We start from the raw sequence: 18,579 nt of genomic DNA, 5'->3' as shown, positions 1-18,579 counted from the left end.
ACTGCAATTTATGTTCTGGTTTAATTCACTTCATTTAAAGAAATGTGGCTAAGGTGTTTTCCAATATGCTTTTTGTGTCACGAGCTGGGAGTGCAGAAATTACTAATGTTCCAGAATATAAATGTAACAATTTCAAAGCAGGTCAAATTTCAAGTCTAAATAGTTTTTTAAATTGCTTAAGACCACCTTCTGTTTCACATTAAAAAGTGTTTTGGAAGGTGGCTTTCAAATTTAGGCACCCCAACTCATGCTAGGCCAGTGACTTTCCAAGTGGGGTTTATTACATATTTAAGTCAACAGTGTGAAAAAAAAGTTGAACAAAATTTGCATTTCTCGTATTTATTATATAGAGGCTCTTACAAGGAGGAAAATAATGAGATATAACATTATATCAACTATCTGTTAGGCATAAGCTTACATTTATAAACTGTTTTTTTAAATTCGCCAGTGACTTTAACTTACACAAATTACATACAAGTAAAATCAATGATCTAGTATTAGCTGTTAGCTGGGAGAAACAATAGCCTTTTAGATTATGGTTGAGAATTGGGAGTTAGAATGTTCCAGAAATGTACTTTTAACCTTAGGAATTTCAAAGCATCCCAAATTATCCTCTAATGAGGCCATTTAGTTTCATTTCTAAACATGATATATTATTGGATGTTACAGAAATAAAGATGGTCTGTGCTGATGGTTATACAGAATGTACCCATTATTAAACATTATTCATCTACTCAGAATCTCGGGCATACAATGTGTCTATGTATTATGTCATTGCTGCATACATGATGTCATTGCTTTTGGATGCAATGTCATTCTTTATTCCAAATATTGCTTGATATGTAACACTAATATCTTAATAAAGGACCCAAAGAGAAATAAATCCATCTGTCCATCTCACATTATATATAATGAAAGACAGTATTTATAAACAAATTCCTGCCACAAGATTTTAAAAGATATTTTGTTTTTGTTTTTTTCCCCAAGCATAAAGTGATCTACAAAGAAGAAATAAATTCTCTAGCTAGCGAATTAAAATTTCTTAAAATGCAGCAGTACCAATCACTCTTTTATTCTGAAATAGGACCTAATAACACTTTCACCTTGACTGGACCCCCAAATTAAATAATTTAGACAGCTGTCCATTTTAATGCCAACTCATGCTGCTCAACACACTTCAACTCATTTAATTGAATCTTAACTAAATTTTTCACCCTTCCATACATCTTCCCTTTCTCTGCTGTGTACTCAGGTAGGATAAGCCTTTAAATACTACTTGTGAATGTCCTGAAGTTTTTTGACCACTTACTGGTTAAAGTAAGAAACACGTTATTTTTCTTAGCATGATGCTTTCCTATCAGAGTAATGGAGAACTTGGAATTTGCATAAAACAAACTGTCAACAAGTTCTAGATCATGGAATTTATCTTCAATAGGTTTATTTTAGATTTGTAGCTGATTCATTGCTTTGCTGCCTGTTTTTGATTACTTTCGTAATCATAGCAAAGCAAAATCTCATTACCTGGATTTGCGATTTAATCACACCTGCAGTGACAAAGTGTTAGATCAGATCAGTATTTGGTTAAATTTTGTGAAAGACGGTGTGATTCATTCTGCAGCTGGCCTATGTTCTGTTAGCACAAAAGCTGACAATAACAAAATCTATATCCATTTTAAGGTCAGAGGGAATACTGGACCGCTTGTGTTTATAACAGCTTTTGAAAGGAGATGCTGTTAGCTCTCGGACTCTTTTAAATGTCAGTTTGGTATCATTTATTTTGCAATATTTTTAAAAAACAACTACCATATACCTTCCAAAACAATACTGCCAGTTTCCATGTTGCTCTGTAACAATGCGCCACTTCTTAGTTTCCTCATTTACTACCTCATCGACCACATTTTAGTAATAGGCGTTGTGCTTTTAGACTTTTTTAAAAGACACCGTGTATGATGTATGCAAATGCAAGGGTTTTTTTATGTTCTTTGCTGTCCTCCTGACAAACATTAAGAAAAAAACCTTTTTCTGAGATCCCAATGACATTTATTCCGATTTTTCTCCAAGTCCGTGTACCAAACCTCCTTTGAAATCTGAAATGACACATCAGTACTTTCCTGCTTTGTCTCCTGGCCTCTTGAGATGGAACTTCACCCACTCATACATGTTCTCTGCAACACTGCAGGGTCACCTAATCACCATGATTTTAACTTGTTCTCTTCGGATTCCATGAAAACCTCAATCCCCGTGGGTGAAAAGCAAATGATTAATTCACAAAGCCATCCAGCTGGCTGTTAACCTAGAATCTGGGTCTCTTCATTTGTTTTCAGCTCATTTGCTATTCGTTATTTCCGCAAAGTACAAAAGCTTCCTGCTGCGGTGACAGGTGCAACATTCAATTCTGGTTTCAGATTTTACAAACTTGCCACTTAGGCTTCTGGGGGAAACGAAAAAGGGTAGGAAACACAGACAACACCGGGATCTCTTACCTGTTGCTTGTTATTAGGTGTGTATGGCAGCATGGTGGAAACATGGAACATAATTTCATAGTCTTTGTATGTTGTATACAGAGAATGGGTTCCAGTGGAGTCAGCTACAGTAAAAAAAAATAGATATAATGATGAGATGACTGTAAGAATGGGAAAAATAGTTCACTTAAGAAAAATATCTCCAAAAAAAGAAAACAAAGGAAATCGTTTAGGATGAAAAGATGCTAGATAAGAACTAGCATCAGTGTTCTTACCCATTTTTTGTATCTGATTCTCTTTGGCGGTCCAGGGAAGCCTGGGTCCCTTCTCAGAACAGTATTTATAAATGCATGAAACAAACTACATCTGATTTCAATAGAAATCAATTATACTGAGAAATAGTTATCAAAAATAATTTTAAACTATAATAGCATTAGATTTCTATAACAAGTTTTAGCAATTGATCGAACAGAACTACTATAATTCTGAAGTAGTGATGTGCATAAGCAGTAGTTTGAGGGATCTCCAAAAAAAAATACAATATGGAAATATCTATGCTCTCAACTTGCAATACAATCGTAGGTAGAACTTATGCAACTGTGGTTTGTTGCCCACATTCATAATTGAAGGAAGTCCTAAATTTTAATTAGGGGTCAGTGAAAACAAATGTAAAATGATTTCCCGTCCAAGTTCACACACCCCTGAACTCTGTCCACAGATGTCAGGTTAAGACCGCCTTTTCCAATATTTCTGATTCAAGCAAGAGAGTTGTTTTATTCTTAACAAACAGATGAAAACTTAATAGGTCTGTAACCTGAATAACAAAGGTATTATAAGCAATGTCCAACAAGTTTTTATAGACTGTGTTCTGCTTTCATCTTCCTTAAGGGAGAGCAACCTCTACTCCCTTAATCATCAACAAATCAATTGCCCAGAAATAACCAGAAACCAGAGAAGAGAATTATTAGCTGTCCAACCGAAAGGGAGCGTCTCTGGTCTTAAAGGACCTGGACTTGCAGGCTGCTAAATGACATTAGTGCGTTTGTTTGTTCATGCTGGGTAAATTCGAGCCTCATCAACCATACCGTTGAAGACCAGAACGTTTTACTGCACTTCGGGGAAGCTGCAAGACAAAGCCTCTGGTATACACCAAGAGGCAGTAGTTCTCAAAATTTAGCATGCACACTGGCTTCTGGGGAGCTGGTTTAAAAGGCAGATTTGCATGCACCACCCCCAGAAATACTGCACAGTGGGTACAGGGCTGGGCAAAGGAATCTATTTTAATAAACACCCCCAGGGTGACTGTGATGCAGGAGCTCTGCTGCCCTTAGGCACTGCTCCACAAACAGACCACAATGGTGGCTTGCAGACAGGCTTGTAAACATGTTCTAGAGCCTGGAGCTTCAACCTCGAGCTTCTTGAAGGAGCTTAATCTTTGAAGCTGACATAAAATGCAAAGGGTTAAAAACAAGCTAAAACTGAAATAAAGCACAGACTATTTTTTCAAAAAATTGCTAAAATATGTACCAACAGATAGCCTCCCAAGAAAAAAATATCTTCTAAATGCTAATGGCCACCAACACAAAAAACTATAAATTACTGCTATAAATAATTGGACTATCTAAGACACGCCTTAAGTACGAAGAACATATCTACTTTTAAGGGCTCTACTTATAAATAACTTCTGAACCGATTAGTACATTTTAAACCTTAAAGCGAATGTGTCAGCTTTGACGTGTACTTACATGTGTTTCAAGTCAATTTGGGGCAAAATTAATGAACTAGAAAAGAGACTGTCATCCAGAACTCATGTGTTACATTTTGCTTTGTATGTCTGCCTAATTCTAAAAGAATTACTGCCAGAGAGGAAAGCTGATGTGGAAGACAACCCTGAAGGTAAACTTGCTTTTCTACTTCTGGCCCGCTCTCGCTGTCCTTTCTGCGTGCCTCATTTATGTAATAGATGCTGCTTGACCAGCCTTTTTCTGGGGACCTCTGGAAACCCTCAAGTTTTGCTGATAATTTTAAACAGTTTGAACAGTTCCAAAAGCTTCAAAGGTGAAACAAGAGTCAAAACAATGAAATTTTCCTTTCCGAGCCATAAGGAATTTCAAAATCCTGAAAATACTATATAAGTAACAGAATTGTTAAACGTTACCAGAAAGAATGGAAAACGAATGTTTGCTATATTTCCCAAAGAATAAAGCATCCAATGTTTCTATTATTATATTTTTAGTGACCCGGAAACCCTGAAACCATGAAAAACTTAATTAGCTTGGCAATCAGGAAAAAATGAAAATGACAAAATTCCATTTTGCTCTGGGTAAAGAATATATATATTGAAAAATTTATAATGGGAAATATGCTTGAGAAGAGGGGTGGAAAGAAGATAATGCTCCTTCTTATCTGTATGGAGCTTTAAAAGTAAATTCGGGCATCTTATGGGTCATCTTGATAATCATGTGATTTGCCTCCAAATCATACTACCAGTGGGTGGCATATACCCACTAATAAGGTCAACATTCTATGCTAAGTCATGGAAAGTAAAATTTCTAATATTCAGTGTAGATGATAAGAAGACACTGAATAATTAAGGAACGATAATATTTTTCTCTGCTGCTTTCAAAAAGTGTAGATATGGGATAATATCCTACATTAGGCATTTCTATTTGAAGACTGTGATGAGAGAGCACAAGGCAAGCTGAGGACAAAGCACAAGTTCAGCACACCCTCCTCCCCTGCCCCCCAGGTGGGATACATGTGACATTCCTCAGGCACTCCGGGCTGCCCAAGAACAAAGGAAAGGAAAGAAAACAAATGGTCAACTGGTAAGAGATCACAGTCATGTAGGACACAAGTCTCCATCAGTTTATAAATGTCTTAGTAAATTACTAGAAAAAGGCAATCTTATCAATAGCCTAATCTCCAGAAACCTATTGACTCAGTTGCCTGGAGCCCCAACATCACCTTCCCCTCCACAGTGATGTGGGGAACAAAGGCAAGAAGGAAATGGCAGGTAAAATTAAATTTCTTTATAACCTGCAGCCCACTGACAAATACTTGAGACAAATATAGAGTATAACATTTCTCTAGGAACCCCCTACAGTTGTAATGTCTGATGCCTTACTAGAGGGAAAACAACCTTAGCTTGACAAGAGCTAGGCCTCTCGTGTATTATCAGTCTTTAGTATATGAAAGTCCTTCTGGAGGCCTCCTTTTTGCCTTTACCTCCCCCAGTTCCATAGCGTATCACAACTCCAGTGCAGCACAACTCCAGTGCAGCTCTTTCTGCCCATGGGTCCTGTCCCTGCACTTTAATAAAATCACCTTTTTGCACCAAAAACATCTCAAGAATTCTTTCTTGGCCATCGGCTCCAGACCCTCATCACTCCAAAACCCCATGAATGGTATGAATAGGTTAATACGTTTGTAGAGCAGTTTCAGAGACAGTGTCATAATCATCTCTGACTTCTCTTTTGGGCTCAACTCCTTTACTTTTCTGTAGGCTGAAACTTGGTTGATAAAGTGTATGTATACGAATCTGGATAAGGAAAAGTAATTAGATTTTTTTTACAACCATTTTGCAGTCACTAACGGATGTATCCAGAGTTAAGAAAAGCTAGATGAAGGAAAACGGCCTATGCAACTTGATTTCAGGAAAGTTCCTAGTTTTAAATATTTATGAACACAAGAGAAAAGTAATCTTGTTACCTAAATTCATGCAGACTAAATAAAGTCAACAGAAGGAAGAAAGCTTAAGTTCCATTTATTAAATGTCCTCACCACGAGAGAACACATCAAATGTAAGATGAAGTCAGATAGCCTGTAGATCTCATTTTTATCCTTTTATTTAACTTGAAATATAATCATTGTCAGTTGGCTGCTGGGGACCAACCCTTTAAGACCCCTGATCCCCTGTCTATGCAACCTTGCCTCAGGGTCTGGGGAATGCAGAAGTCAATGCTCAGAAACAGAGTCAGGGCCAAGAACGGACATCTGGAACACTGGCATCATTCGAGATGAGACACACTTCTGCCCTTGTGGCACTATTTCACTCACTCACTAATGAAGTATTTGGGGAAATCAAGAATTCTACCTGCTCTGGCATCTATCGTATTTGCTAATATTCTTTCAATGTACATTTAGACACAGCCAGCAGATGAGTTACTCTGCTTTAATGAGGGTGGAATAAAGAAGAGTTTATAGCAGTACCCTTGGCCACGGCAGGTGCATTCATATGGTGTCAGTTTCAGGATATGCGAGGGTGCATGTGAACATACCTGGGACTCAAGGCATCTCAAAATCAGTAGCACGTTGAGAGATGACGAAGGACAAGATGGGTGTGGGGTTGGTACTTCGGAATCAGCCACTAGTATTTTCTACCAACTCCTCACTTTGTGAGACACCTGCAATTACCTGGCTTCCCAATTTGGAAGTAAGAAGATCTGAATTTGAATGCCAGTGGCATCTTTGCTAAATGACCACAAACAAATCACATCACCTCTCTGCCCATTGATATTCTTGTTGCTGGAAGGATTAAGCGAATTAACGTATGTAGAGGTGCTAGCCCACAAAAGATGCTCAGGAAATGTGTTGATTAGAATTTGGAATTTTGTGCAGTTGAGGTGAAAAGTGTAGTCTCCTTAAACAAGGACTTTTATGTATTTTCATTTCTTTGCCAAGCACATCCCAGAAACACTCAGAGGAAAAACCTTACGTTAAAGTAGTTTGAAGTTGAAGGAGGTGAAGAAAGAGTCCTTTCCTTCATTCATCAGTGTCTCTGACTCCAAATGCCCTTTGCATATGCAGAGCATTTAAACAATGCTAGTTTTACCCCCTTCCCTATCGAAGTTTAAATATTCCAAATACAGGAGGATTTATTTCCTTGGTTTTTAAAACGCTGCTAACAAAAGGGGGAAGCAACAAGCATTCACTAATACTACAGCAAATTAACGAAGGCAAGGCTTGGAAGGAATGCTTACAAAGGGCTCCTAAAGTCTCCTCTGTTCTGACTTGACAAACAAGCCTCGTTCAGGAAATGATTTCCCAAATAATAATCCATATGCACAGTTATAAATGAAGGTGGTCTCTAGCTTTCAAATAACACACTGCTTGGTGGGAAGTTTATTTTTGTATTTGCTGTAGAATGAGAGGACGGTAATTATCTAGAGGTTATACCATTCAAATAAGGAAACAAAGTAAGGAGGGGGAACAAAAACCCACTCCTGAAAATTTCTTCTTTGCAGAACTGTTCCACCCCGCCCCATTTGTAGCTTATTTGCTAAAAGACCTTACTTCTGAAAACAGGAAAATGGACTTTGTATGAAACACTGGCAAAGAGAAGAACCATTTCTTCTGAGCCTTTCCCTCTTTTACCAAAGTACTAAAATCTGAATATAATTGTAATGCATGACAAGTAGAGCTGTTTCATGAGTTGGCTTGGGTAATTTTAGCCCAAGGGCTGGAGAGAAAGGGAAGAGTCACAGGCACAAGGCAGAGAGCCCTGGGCTTCACTGTATTTAATTCCACATTTATGCTTTCTCTGAACACCTCCTTAACCACAGCACCAGGATCTGTTCCACCTCACTAGTGCTTCCTTGCTGTCTAACATTGGGCACGTTAATCTAAAGAAGCCAATTCTGTAAAATGGGGAGAACCAGTACCTAGTAAACACTTTGAGGAGTAAATGAAATGACAAACACACAGAATATCTGGGACCTCGGCTTCCACCAGAGGTAACTTGGTATATGGGACTTGTCCTCCCATCGTAAGTAACTAGAAAAACTGCCGAAATATCTGAAACAACTTTTTACAGACATTTTACAATAGGCAGCATTGGATAGTGATCCCAGAGAAAAAAGAATAAAAGAAGATGAGCCCTCTGATCCCACCAGGTTTTCTACCTGGAGGAACTTTTGGAACAGCGGCACAGTGCACGGCTTTGAAGAGGGAAAGCCAAAATATACTGGAGTTCAGGAAGCCTGAGGTAGTTGATATTCGCAGGGCAGCGTACCAAAGGGGAGGAAACTACACAGTGAAAGAGGTTCAGAAATCCGCATAAGGGTCTCCTTGAGTCTTGGGCTCACGATGAAGCTGCACACACACAGAGGAAGATTCCACAAGCCAGGCAAAGGAAAACTATTAGGGTAGTGTACAGCATGGTGACCACGGTGAATAATACTGTATTGCATATCTCAAAGTTGCTAGGAGTAGATCTTAGATGTTGTCATCGCAAGAAAAAAGATTGTTTGTAACCTTGTATGGTGACACATGTTAATTAGACTTGTGGTGGTGGTCATTTCACAACACATGCAAGTATTGGATCAATATGTTGTACACCTGAAACTAACATAATGCTGTATGTCAATTATCACTCAGTAAGAGAAAGAGGGAAAAACTATTAGGCAAAGAAAAACCACCAAAGAATCGTAAGGCAAACAATTCTCACGGCTGACACAGGGTTGGAAGGCACTCAAGTTCTAACCAGCCACAGTAAAGAGACCTCATTGAATATGCAGGTCCTCAGACATAAGAAAAGTCATGCCTTAGTAGCAGAGCTACATTAGAGAGTAAACACTGCCCTGGGTATGCTTAAGAACAAGATTCATAAAGATCAAGCTGTTTTGTAAGTAACTTAACTGCTCACCAAAGCAAAAGTCAACACTCTTTGAAGAAGACAACACAATCTAGACACTCAACCAGAAAACATTCAGAATATACACTCTCCAATCAAAAGTAACCAGATACATGCAGCACTAAAATGTAACTCAAAAGCAAGAGAAGATTTGTTAAATGGAGGCTTCAAATGACAAGGACGACAGAATTAGCATGCAGAGACTTGAACACAGCTATCATAAATACATCAAGGAGGGGCACCTGGGTGGCTCAGTCGGTTAAGTGTCCCAACTCTTGAGTTGGGCTCAGGTCATGATCTCGTGGTCGTAGGATTGAACCCTGCATCCGTGCTGGGATGCAGAGCCGGGAGGCTGCTCGGGATCCTCTCTCCCTCTAGCCCTCCCCCGCTCACGCATTTTCTCTCTCTCTCTCTCTCTCTCTCAAAATAAACACTAAAAAAATAAAATAAACATATTCAAGGATTTAAAGGACAACATGAACCTAATGAAGATAAACTAGATAACTGAGAAGAGGACCAAATGCAATTCTGGCTTCTGGAGATGATAATATCTCAAATGAAAATTTCACTGGACTGGATTAACAGCAGATTAAGACACTGTAGAAGAAAAGCACAGTGAACTTGGAAGATATACTAATAGGAATTATCCAAATGGAAGCACAGGGAAAAAAAGTTTAAAAAAAATTAAAACAGCTTCATTAACCTGAGGTACACTAGTGAGTGATCTAATGTATGTGTAATTGGAAATTCAGAAGATGGCAACAGAAAAAAAATGAAGATTGGCAATTACTACTTTTATTTGATGGAAACTATGAACCCACAGATCCAATCACACCTACACTGTCATATGTACAAGAAGTGATCCTACAGGAACACTTGTCCTGGAAAACATTTTCTCTTACTTATTATTTATTTATTTTGAAAAATTTTTTTTTTTTTAGTTTATTTATTTTGAGAGAGAGAGAGCTAAAGAGAGAGAGAGAGAGAAAGAGAGAGCACAAGCATGGGAGAGACAGAGAAATTGGGGGGGGGGGGGCGGAGGAGGAGAGAAAGAACGGGTCCCAAGCAGGCTCCACACTCAGTGCAGAGCCCGATACAGGGCTCGAACTCATGAACCATGAAGTCGTGACCTGAGCTGAAATCAAAAGTGAGACGCCGGACTGAGCCACCCAGGTGCCCCAGCATTTTCTGTTTTTAATGATTATACTGAAAGAGAGAGTTTCCTGACACAAAGTAAGGTTAGACAAAACGTGGTGAGATTATCTTCTAGCACACAGAGCAAAATCTTATCTTTGGGGGTGCCATGGCCAATGAGAAGCTGTGGGACGTGCAGAGGCTGGTTTTGACACTACTGGCTTGAAGTAAGGGAGATAAACATGCAAACTGCCTCTTTTAGAGCTTTACGATAGAAATACTTTCCGACTTTTTGTTCCCTGGAAGAAATCTGACACTCTGAAAGGACAGAAAAAGAAACTGTCTGCTCATTCCTCTGCTCATCAGCTATGCCCTGAAAGGTTACTAGGGGTCTTAAAGGAGGGCACCACAGTGAAAAGGAACCCTTCCCTGCTGAATATTACAGAACAAGTATGCTGCTAGAGGAGGTCAGCTAACCCAGGCTTATCCCCCTCTAGCCTGTGCAGCTATTGGGATTTTGAGGCAAAATATGCGTACGGTGCTTATTTTGTTTATTTCAGTGTCTTACTTGATGCCACACTGCTTAAGTATGGTCTTGCTATACTTTTCTCATGTTGCCTTTCATCATCAAGAGGCGGCTGGGAATGTGTGAACACACAAATAATACACAGTCTTAATCAATTTCCAATCTGGCCATTCATGCATAGAAGCAGGGTGCTTAGTACACTCTTCCCAGAAGCTTTCATATAGCTCTTCGTGGTGGTGGTAATTTATAGAACACTGCAAACTAGGACAACATGAATGAAGCGTATAGGGCAAATGTCAGAAAATCTGGGAAAGAAGAGTTCAGGACGTATTAAGATTTAACGTTTTACGCAATTGCAAGTAGAGTATGGAACGCTAAAATAATATTTAAGAGTCTAGGCTATTTATGGGCTTTAATAGTCTCTCCTGCATGTCGTTTCCAAGTTGGCAACAGCAAAACCATGGCAACAGGAAATTCTTCCCTGCAGTGGAGTTTATGAATGCTTTTCTGTTTTCATGACTCAACTCCTTATTTAATTTCCTGTACAGAAAATCGGAGATTACTATAGACTGCCATACAGATGTGCTAATCCAAAGACCCTCTCAAAGAAAAACAGGTCATAGGTGTCCATGGATGGATTCTGAGATAAAATTTAAAACTGCCTCCTCACAGACACACAGCAGACATCAACATACTGTAACCTAAACAGATGTTGGAGAACGTAACTATTTTATTAACGGCGTGGGGAATGGGAGCGCACAACCTTGTGTGTTCATGAGCCATAGCTAAAGAGACTGTTCCAGTATTGTGCTCTTAATCAACATATTTCAGGAGCCAAACTAATACCAAAGCTAAGAGGCCTATTTCCTTAGGGATTCAATTAGAGTACGAACAATAAAAATAGAAAAGAGGCAAACAAAAAAACCTCAATCTTAATAGAAGACAAAAATGAATAAGAAAACCCTTATCATGAAGATTGACTGCATCCATTCGCATGGGGATTACAAGATAAATCAATGAAAGTAAAAAATTCCGGGGCTTATGACCAGATGGCTACAAGATTCTGGAAGTTTTAGTCGCTCTAACATTCACCTAACTATAGTGACATTTACACGACCCTACCCAGGAGCAATCCCGCGTGAGTTGCACCCCTGCCCTATCGCTCCATCCACGCTGCTGAGAACACCGTTTCTTTTTAACAGTCCGATCCTAGCTACTTTGATTACAGTCGTCAAATGTCCTGGGGCCGCGTCCTCCTTCTCTGGCTTCCTCTCCCCTGTCCCCGGCGGTGTTCTGCAGTAAACGGCAATATTGTTTTATGGGCAATCTAGCAGATGAACATCAACACAGCAGGGCGGAAATAAGCCTAGCAGGAGAGTGTAAGTATTTCTTACTTTTGGTGTCAAGCTGTGCACGGTACTTCTCAAATCCTTTGAGCCGAACGCGTTCTCCCAACAGCTGAAGGAATTCCTCAAAGGCCGGGCCGGCTGACTCATTGTTGTAGATCTCTTCTTCGGTGCTCTGTCCAGCTCTGCAGTACATGATGCCTACCTTCTGCTGATAGTTCAGCTGCGAAGAGAGGCGGTACGAGGCATATAAATACAGGCAGATCCAACAGGCACATGAAAAGATGTTCAACGTCGCTCCTCATCAGGGAAATACAATCAAAACCACACTCAGATATCACCTCACACCAGTCAGAGTGGCCAAAATGAACAAATCAGGAGACTATAGATGCTGGAGAGGATGTGGACAAACGGGAACCCTCTTGCACTGTTGGTGGGAATGCAAACTGGTGCAGCCGCTCTGGAAAGCAGTGTGGAGGTTCCTCAGAAAATTAAAAATAGACCTACCCTATGACCCAGCAATAGCACTGCTAGGAATTTACCCAAGGGATACAGGAGTACTGATGCATAGGGGCACTTGTACCCCAATGTTTATAGCAGCACTCTCAACAATAGCCAAATTATGGAAAGAGCCTAAATGTCCATCAACTGATGAATGGATAAAGAAATTGTGGTTTATATACACAATGGAGTACTACGTGGCAATGAGAAAGAATGAAATATGGCCTTTTGTAGCAACGTGGATGGAAATGGAGAGTGTGATGCTAAGTGAAATAAGCCATACAGAGAAAGACAGATACCATATGGTTTCACTCTTATGTGGATCCTGAGAAACTTAACAGAAACCCATGGGGGAGGGGAAGGAAAAAAAAAAAAAAGAGGTTAGAGTGGGAGACAGCCAAAGCATAAGAGACTGTTAAAAACTGAGAACAAACTGAGGGTTGATGGGGGGTGGGAGGGGGGGGAGGGTGGGGGATGGGTAGTGAGGAGGGCACCTTTTGGGATGAGCACTGGGTGTTGTATGGAAACCAATTTGACAATAAACTTCATATATTGAAAAAATAAATAAATAAATAAATAAATAAATAAATAAATAAATACAGGCAGATCCACTGTGCCCCACTGAGATGCTCCTAACTCCTGGAGGGCACATGCCCAGCATGGCTAACAGGTCTCTTCTCTTCAAATCCTTCTGTTTTAATCCTTCTGTCCTCTAATCCAAAAAGTAACAGTGGAACCAGCATCTATAATTATAATCTTCACAAATTAAGAGAAAAGGTCAGGAAGATGAATTGAAATTTTCTGTATGTCAAGATAATACATCATGAGAACAGATGTTGATACTTTAGGGAATTTTCTCTGAGTGGATTACAAAGTACAAAATGAGGCTATAAAAAAAAAAATAACAACAACAGTTGGACAACAAAAGGTAATTCTTTTTCAATAATTTCCGCCTTTTAAAAAGGGAAGGCTGGGGCACCTGGGTGGCTCAGTCGGTTAAGCATCTTGGTTTCAGCTCAGGTCATGAGCTCATGGTTCGTGAGTTTGAGTCCCACATCAGGCTCTGTGCGGCTAGCACAGAACCTGCTTGGGATTCTCTCTTTCTCCCTCTCTCTCTGCCCCTCCCCCACTTGCTCTCTGTCTCTCTCAAAATATAATAAGTGAACTTTAAAAAAAATAAAAATTGAAAAAAATAAAAAAGGAAGTCCTTACAAATTGAAAAGCAGAATTCCACTACACAAAAAATACTTTAAAATTGTATCTTTTAAAATTCATATCGTTTTGGACTAAGCAGCACATTAATGTTCTTGCTAATTTTTTTTTTCTGGTAAAACTGGGAAAGATTTCTCTCCCAATGCCATTTTTCCAATATACTAAATTATAAACCTCAGTTATATCTTTCTTAGAGCACTACCATCATCAACAATGTACTTTTCAAATATTTTTCTAAAAGATGAGTGCCTGAATAGAAACTTTAAAAGGGGCTTCATAATGGCAAATCAGCTAGTGGCAAACAATCCTTCCTCAGAGACAGTTAAAATGAAGCATTCAAGGGACTTAAATATGATGCGACATTAATCAAAATATTTACTCATCATTGAGAAGTCTAGTCATTCTGCAAACAAATTTTAAGGTGGTATTAGTCATTTAACAAGACTTTGTGTGTTGTTCTCAATACAAAAATTTAGACTTTGGGGGTGCCTGGATGGCTCAGTCGGTAAAGGAGCCGACTCTTGATTTCGGTTCAGGTCATGATCTCACAGTTCTGTCCGTGAGTTCGATCCCCACATTGGGCTCTGAGCTCACTGCGCAGAGCCTGCTTCAGATCTTCAGTCTCACTCTTTCTGTCCCTTCCCTGCTCACACTCTCTTTCTCTCAGAAATAAATACACGTTAAAAAAAATTTTTAAATATAGACTTTTAATTCTCTACTGAAATCGAGGCAATCCACACTGCTTTGGCCTACATCCAGAGCAGCACCATGACTGCTGCCTCAGGCAATTTTTATCTCGTAAAAAACGAAAGGGAAGAAAGGGACGGGAAGAGGCAAAATTGTAACAGCTAACATTTATTGAATACCCGCTGTAAGCCAATCATTGTTTAGTACTCAAGATACATTAGCTTATCTTCATAACAGCCCATAAGACAATTATTCCTGGGTGACAGATAAGTAAAGGCGGAGACTGGAAAAGGAAGTAACTAGCCCAGTAGGGAGAGACACAAGACCACAAATTGTCAGTCCTGTGATTCAGCTCTCTTAAATATTACCACGACTCAACCAGGCTCGATTTCTATCGCTGCAACATCCGCCACAGCCCGTATTTGCAGTTCTGAAGTTGAGAGGTAAAAACAAAATGTAAGCAAACACTTTTGGCAGTAAAACTTGATATGGACTGACATTAATACTTCTGGTTTATTTCTCATTGTGTGACTTCACATTTCTCCCCCCTGGGGAAATACTTATGTGATTGTGGGGTGTTGTCTCAGATCCCATTGGGAATATTACTACATGCTGTATACATCCTCTGGACATTTCTGAGCTCTGAAACGCATCCAGCTCTTACCGTTTCACATAAGGGACTGTGAACCTGAACTACCCTTTCCAACTTTCTAAACCAGATGATTCAGAATAGTAACAGGAAAATGTCACAGGGGACAAACTCTTGTTTGCTTTCCTCCCTCCACTGCACACAACCTTGTTGACAAGGAAGCTCCGTGGCCTTTACATGACCCAGAGACATGAGAGCTCCCTAGGAGTGCTCTAATCGCGCAGAATTGGCTCTACCTTTCTCCGCCTCCTCCAACAAGCAGAAGGTAAAGTTCCCAGTCTGAAATTAGCAAATAACTGGATACGGTGATACTGGAATATTTTCAAAATAGCACGTGACATCACACCATTTCTATTTCATCATGGACAAAAGCACATCTAGGACTTAGTTCATTTCTGTATACCACACGTAGGAAAGTCGAAACAGTGCACACCACTGACATTTCACCCTTCTCTCGGCTGGCCGGCTTCAAATGTCTGAATGTGGCTAATGCTGGCAGGAGGGCTCCCACAGGTAGAGACCTCAACTTGGCTTTAGAATCAATCTGAGTACCTACCCTAGTAAGACTTAACAAATAAAAAAATAGCGGTAGCCTCCATGTCAGTTACAAAATAGTCCTTAATACAGCCAGACCCTTACTGTCTCCCTGCAGGGAGAGCTATCAAAGAGACAAAGCAATGCGGCGAAAGCAAGGGGTTTGGACTATTTGCTGTTTGGCTCTGTGCCTCCCAGATCAGCCTTTCTCATGCAACAATGTACAACAAAGTCACCCTGTTCAACAGAAAGCATCACAGGAGCACTGGATTTGTGGATGGCTTTTTAAAACTTCTCAGATAAAGGCCTAAGATTTCACTATGCAACATTCAGAGGCCTTCATTTATGTAAGAAAGGAGTTCACTGCAGAGAAAAGTAAGGAAACTTCCCCCAAACCACTGGAGAAGCTGAATCCAAGGACAATGAGACAATGTGCCGCCTTCTTTTGACTGATTTCTCATACTCTAGTGAACTCCACCGGCAGCCAGGAGAACCAAGTGATGTCTGCTGCTTGTGAAAAGAAGGAGCCTTTAAGAGGATTAGGAAATCTGTTAGAATGTCAAATGTCCTTCGTTTAGGAATTGTGCCGAATGTCACCGCTCTATCCTCTAACGTGACAATATTCTTGGTTTCCACTGCAATTAAGTCAAGGTAGGTGGCATTCTCTGAACGCAGGCTCCTGTAATCTTAGTTAGCAACCATGTTCTCTGCCAGAATGAGAGGAGCTGTTGAGGAGGAGTTATGTAAATGTAACAAGCAACATTTCAAGGGAAAGAGCAAATGTAAATGGAGTCAGAGCTGCGGATTGGGGTTTTGAGTTAGGAGGTTACGTAAAACAGCACTCTTTTTTTGTGAGACGGGCACAAACACACGCGTATGGGTTTACACATACGAATACGTACTACTTCCATGTGATGCTCAAAATGGAGTCATGATGACACCACAAGCCATTCTGAGAACACGCTGTGTTTATCCACAGTTCAGGATTTTTGCTTTGGGTAATCCCAGGATCATGCTATACAATTCCATGCTTGCCAGGGAGCATTATGGATGTGTCTGGACACTCCACAAATGCTATAAAAAAGAATCACGGCCAATCCTACAGGACACAGGTTGTCTCTGAGATGAAGGCCTCGAGTCTGGATAAAGCAAAGTGTCCCGAGGACCCGCCGAAAGTGACGCGGGCTCTCACAGCTCAGGACCAACTGTACGTAAAATTGTTCTTCCTCTGATAAAGTGGATACTTCAACACAGAATCAAAGAAACGAATACTGCAATCTGATTTCCATAGCCCTGAGTTTCTGGAAAGATGGGATGATAAAGTCAGAGCCCTCCACCAGGAGAAACAGATTTGAAGAACCCGCTTCTCAGAGAACTGGTCTGAGGTTCGGCATTTTCACCTCTTCTTGCCTGCTGTCACGGCCTTGGGAAGGTCACTGGGGTGGCAAAGAGCACGAGAACAACCCAGTTCTAAATTCTTATAAAACTTTTACAGGGTCTGATTTAATCCAGAAATTTAAAACCGTCACTAAAAGGTGCTTACTTTACTGTGAGGCAGTTCTCAGAGTGTGGGCTGTGAAGCCTTGAGGAAGCCTGAATGCTACTCTGGGACACAGATATTTGGGAACAGTTTGATCCCTACAGTTCCTGCTTTTTATTAAACTGTTAGGTCATACAACAGCAGTGTTTAAGCTAAGGGTAATTTTGCCCCACTCACTATTGAGGCAAAACTATTGTGAGACTACTCCCTGCCATGTGAACCATGAGGTTCTCCAGTCGACCCAGTGGATGCAAAAACTGTCCTCGGCTTTGTGGAGGGACTGAGGATTTGCCTCCCTAAACCTGTAGGGGGGTTCTCAAGGCTCCTCCAGCAGTTTCCTCAAATGCATGCACTTACCCCTCCTGGGCCTCCCTGGACTCACCTGTAAGTCTCCACTCAGGGAGACTCCTTGGGCATTCCCTGCCCCCACCCGGCCATGCTCCTCCCTGTGCTGCAGTCTGCAAACTCTTTAGGCAGAAAGCTGGTGTGACCTTACCCTTCATTTAATCTGTGCCCCAGCTCCCAGAAATCACTGTCCTTTGCTGCTTAATGCCCAATGTCATAAAAACCACAGTTTCATTGTTTGCCTACTTTTTAAAAAGTTGTTTCAGATGGGAAGGTAAATCCAGTCCTTCTTTCTTAATCCTAGATGGAAGCAGAAATCTGGGGCGCCTGAGTGGCTCAGTCGGTTAGGCGGCCGACTTCGGCTCAGGTCATGATCTAGCAGTCTGTGAGTTCGAGCCCCACGTCGGGCTCTGTGCTGACAGCTCGGAGCCTGGAGCCTGTTTCGGATTCTGTGTCTCCCTCTCTCTGACCCTCCCCCGTTCATGCTCTGTCTCTCTCTGTCTCAAAAATAAATAAACGTTAAAAAAAAAATTAAAAAAAAAGAAATCTACCCTTGAGTTTTTGTCAACTTTATTGGTATATAACTTCTGAACAGTTAACTGCATCCATTTGATTTAATGAGTTCTAACACATCTGTACCACCATTAAAATATAAAATTATTTCCATCAACTCCAAGTTTCCTGGTTCCCGTGTACAGCCCATCCCTGCATCAACTAACTCAAGTGATCAGTTTCTCCCCCCAACTATAAATTAGTTTTGCCTACATCTTGAAAGAATATTTTTATTGGGGAAAATCCATTGTGAGAGTTACTCTTTTGGCACTCTAGAAACTCCTGGCGGCTTCTACCTTTTCTTTATGCTTCACAGCCCAACAAATGGCTGATTTTAACAGCTAGTTGTCCTATTCTTCTTTGAAGGTGTTTCCCCCCCCCCCCCCCCCCCGGCTATTTAAGATTTTTTCCCTTCTTCTTCTAAGTTCAGAAATTTTGATTCTGATGGACATATGCC

At 40.4% G+C, this 18,579-nt stretch overlaps 1 protein-coding gene across 18 annotated transcripts in view; it reads right to left on the bottom strand.

Annotated features, from left to right (window-relative positions):
- Positions 1 to 18,579, bottom strand: part of SIPA1L1 (signal induced proliferation associated 1 like 1) — a 364,598-nt gene that overhangs the window by 75,981 nt on the left and 270,038 nt on the right. For all 18 annotated transcript variants that reach the window (XM_078448063.2, XM_078448064.2, XM_078448062.2 and 15 more), the window contains 2 exons: positions 12,151 to 12,325; positions 2,484 to 2,587 (listed from right to left, as the gene is read on the bottom strand). In XM_078448063.2, the coding sequence (XP_078304189.2) occupies positions 2,484 to 2,587; positions 12,151 to 12,325 (279 nt within the window). The remainder of the gene's footprint in view (positions 1 to 2,483; positions 2,588 to 12,150; positions 12,326 to 18,579) is intronic.

This window comes from Panthera onca, chromosome B3 (genome assembly GCF_046562875.1).
Source record: "Panthera onca isolate mPanOnc1 chromosome B3, mPanOnc1 haplotype 2, whole genome shotgun sequence".
Classification (NCBI taxonomy): domain Eukaryota; kingdom Metazoa; phylum Chordata; class Mammalia; order Carnivora; family Felidae; genus Panthera; species Panthera onca.
This window is presented reverse-complemented; position numbering and strand designations above follow the sequence as displayed.